This window comes from Melitaea cinxia, chromosome 19, assembly GCF_905220565.1.
Source record: "Melitaea cinxia chromosome 19, ilMelCinx1.1, whole genome shotgun sequence".
In the NCBI taxonomy this organism is placed as follows: Eukaryota; Metazoa; Arthropoda; class Insecta; order Lepidoptera; family Nymphalidae; genus Melitaea; species Melitaea cinxia.
Window position 1 is genome coordinate 2,269,490 of NC_059412.1, and position 4,020 is coordinate 2,273,509.

General features: G+C 34.7%; 1 protein-coding gene across 1 annotated transcript; it reads left to right on the plus strand.

The window, feature by feature from the left end:
- The first annotated feature begins 608 nt into the window (after nucleotides 1–608).
- LOC123662583 (leucine-rich repeat-containing protein 24-like) lies at nucleotides 609–2,357 on the plus strand. The gene has a single exon (XM_045597406.1). It carries the CDS (start codon nucleotides 609–611, stop codon nucleotides 2,355–2,357), a length of 1,749 nt encoding a protein of 582 aa, XP_045453362.1.
- The last annotated feature ends 1,663 nt before the right edge of the window (nucleotides 2,358–4,020 follow it).

Below are 4,020 nucleotides of genomic sequence, written 5' to 3' on the forward strand. Positions count from 1 at the left end.
CTAAGCTATAATATTAACATTAGATCATCATACAAAAATTCCTAGCGTATACAATAGTTTCAGGCGTCTATAAGCTATGGTAATTGATCAGGTTTGCCGAACTAGTTGTATATAAAAAAAATATTAAGCATGCGGAACCCTGCGAGATTCTGAGAATAACGTTTTTTATCATATATACAAAGATATGTTTCGAATGACTACTTAAAAAATGTATAACTATCAAGATCGTATAAAAAATTAAAACCATCTTCACTTACTCAAAAAAAAACGGTATATCCAACAATTAATTTTATGAAATAAATAATTTCTAAGCAAAAGTTTGACAAACGTTGTAGTTGCTAACAAATGGTCGTGTTATTTTAATAAATCAATTATATTTGATCGTAAGCAAAAACTTTATATATAAAAAATATATAAAAATAAAAATTCGAAAATATTAGATATACGTATTTACGTTTCAAAACATTCACACAGTATTTGTATTGAAACAACCATAAATGTATTTCATTGGTTCGTAAATTTGATAGACGTTGAATATTTTGGAATGAAATTAATTTTCATAATATTTTTACTTGTTACAGGTAAAACAACCCCGAATTTGATATGAAATGGGCATTCGTGCACTGTTGTGCGCGTTCCTGGTTCTACTCATCAGACCGTCAGGAAGCGATTGGCTCAGTTGTGGCCACATCAAAGAATGTCACTGTAAATGGTCCTCAGGCAAAAAGACTGCATCATGCATTACATCCGGTCTAACACAGATACCTCGATTAGCGACAGATATACAAGTTCTCGATTTACACGGGAACCCCATAGACGAGCTCGAAGAAGATGCCTTTGCGAGCATCGAATTGTTAAATTTACAACGACTGAATCTCAGTTCCACAAATCTTCGCCACTTGCATCAAAACGCCTTCAGAGAACTTCGAATTTTGATAGAATTAGATCTTTCGAGAAACTTTCTCACCGAACTTTCACCAAACACTTTCAAAGGAAATGAGCGTTTGAGGCTTTTAGTCCTTAACGACAACCCGTTAAGTAAATTAGTTGCACAGCAATTCCCGCCTCTACAACATTTAAAGAAACTGGAAATTTCGAGATGTCGACTCAGCAAAGTTCACCCCTTTGCCTTTGTGAACTTGCGAGCGCTAGAAACTGTACATGTACATCAAAACTTGCTTTCATATTTACATCAAGATACATTTAACTTACCTGTGTTGAAATCTCTGACACTCTCAGACAATCCATGGTTCTGCGATTGTAAGCTTAGAGAATTTCACGAGTGGTTTCTAAATAGCAATCTTGGAAATGAGGAAGTTTTCTGCGCAGGTCCAGAGAACAAGGCGCATTTTTCTTGGTTAGACATAAAAGGCGATGATATGGTCTGCCCTCCTGCAGTCATAACGAGTCCATCCGTAATAAGGACTGAATCGGGAGCTGACATTTCTTTTGGGTGCTTTGTCCGTGGCGATCCTACGCCGAGTGTTTCATGGTATTTCCGTCACGCGTTAGTTACAAATAAAACTATTAGCGATAGTGAAATTTATGTTTTTAATTATTCAATAGAACACTTCAAAGATGGTGTTAACGATATTATTAATAAAAGCGCACAGTGGTTTAATGTGACAGTAAGTAATGTTACTAGTGATTTAGCAGGAGAGTGGCGATGCAGTGCAAAGAGTTCTGCAGGAGAATCCAACGCATACCTAACTTTATTCTTACCTAAAGCGAGAACTGCTACAGCTAGAAGTGCACCAGACTATTCTAAATTTTTTATAGCTATTGGAGCTGTTCTGGCTATGGCGAGTACAGGATTTATAGCAGCCTGCGTATGTTGGAAGATCAGGCGTCGACATGTTCCACCTAGTAGGAGTTTTACTGATCAAGAGAAAAAATTGCTCGACACTTCATTGGCTGTCAGCTGCGATAGAACTAGTGTGGAAATGGGATCATCATATGGCTTTGAAATGTTTGACAGGTCAATGTCACTAGAAAGTGAAGATACGCAGAGATGTATGGAACCAGTTCAAATAACGATCGAAGGCCCGTCTGGTAGGTTTCCTCCACCACCGGCTGAGTTCTCGATACCAGCACCGTATGGAAATATTTTTATATCAGTTCAAGTGACCGGACATAACGAGGAATATCCAGATTTGTTGGGTGGTGGAGCAACTCTACCTCGGCGTAGTAGAACATGTTTTTTAAAATCCGCTTACGATAATATGGGACCTAGAGTGACGGCTGCTGGCAGCTCAACCTGGTCATTACCAGGAGCGAAGGCTGACAGTAGCCCGTGTAAAGAAACCACTGCAACAGTTCCACTATCTACATTTTCAACTGAATTTACTGCTCTATAAAATTTAATGTTAACTTTTTATAAAATCTGTAGCAATGTAGATTCTTTAACGAAGTTTTCTTTATGAATGTTATTTAGTGTTATTGTATTAAATTCTACTTTAATAGAATTTGTACAGCAAATAGGTAAAACCACTGTTATAAAAATATAGTTACAATAGTTGTATGGCTTGTTATTTTTTAATTTTATCTATGAATAACTACAAACTTAACTTTAGATAAAGTCGTTTCACCTCCTTATCATAAAATCATACGATTGAATCGTGAATGTAATAATATCTCTTCCATGAAACTTCTTAATTCCTTAAAAGTCGTCAAAAATAGATAACAAAACTGTGATTATAAATTAAATATTGTAAAAAAAAATTAAATATTGTATAGACTACGAAACTCAAGAAAGGAATAGAAAAATATTTTCACAAGCAATATCAAATCATTGAAGCGGAAAGTTTAAGATAACATCAGTGTCTGAGATGTGAAAATGGCAATAAATCAACGTAACCAGCGAAATATGCATAATCGTAAATCTAATATCTTTTCATGTGGTGAATACGTGAAAACTAATTTCAAGTTAGAATTACGATTGACTAAATAAAACATTTTTTTTATGTAGTATTTATATAAACTATTATGTTTTCTACAGTGTGTTTGTACGGAGAATTTTTCATTGATACATTTAAAATAATTTCTTTCATATTACCAAATACATATGGTTATAATGTATGGTTATGTTAATGGTAATGAGAAGGAAACAGACTCATACGTTTTTTAACTTATCGACATTTACGTAACTGTCAGCTGTTACCAGTTACTGAGTCTCTCTTACAGACAGGTTAATTAGCATCACGTTGTAACCCAAATAAGTGGTGTAGTAAACACTTTTGTGAGTGTAGCCGTATAGTTGGACACTAAGAGCTGTCATCAGAGATTTTTTTTTTAATGTCAGTAGGTCGGCAAACAAGCGTACGGCTCACCTGATGGTAAGCGATTACCGTAGCTTATAGACGCCTGCAACACCAGAAGCATTGCAAGCGCGTTGCTGACCCAATCCCCAATCCCCCCAGGAGCTCTGGTCACCTTACTCACCAACAGGAACACAATACTGCTTGAAAACAGTATTATTTAGCTGTGATCTTCTGTAAGGTCGAGGTACTACCCCAGTCGGGCTGCTCCATAGCATTGAGCAGGAAATTCCTGCTGTGCCCTACCTCAGTTAAGATTGTTACTTAGAGTTTCATACTTAGGCCTATCACAAAGAGTAATCGTCAGTGCCAATACATTAATTTGATTAATATCGTACAAATTCTATTAAAAGTAAATATAGTTATGTATTAAAATTATTTCGTAATCTTATTTTGTAAATGACGGTAACATATCAATTTTAGCGACAACGTGCTTGTTTAGTTTAGATCAATTTTTTTTATGAATAGTAATAATATTTATAGTGTGAATTGTATTATAATAATTATAGTTTTAAAATTTTGGATCGAAAATCATTGCTTTAAATTTTATGAGAGAATGAATAAAGAATTTACCAAATGCGTTTGTTATTATTTATTCACACTTATACAATAAAGTCGTTGAGTTTGTCGGTTGACTAGTTTTGAAAAACTATTATCGAACCTATTGGTTGAATTTTTCAAATACTTTTATTACACTCCAATC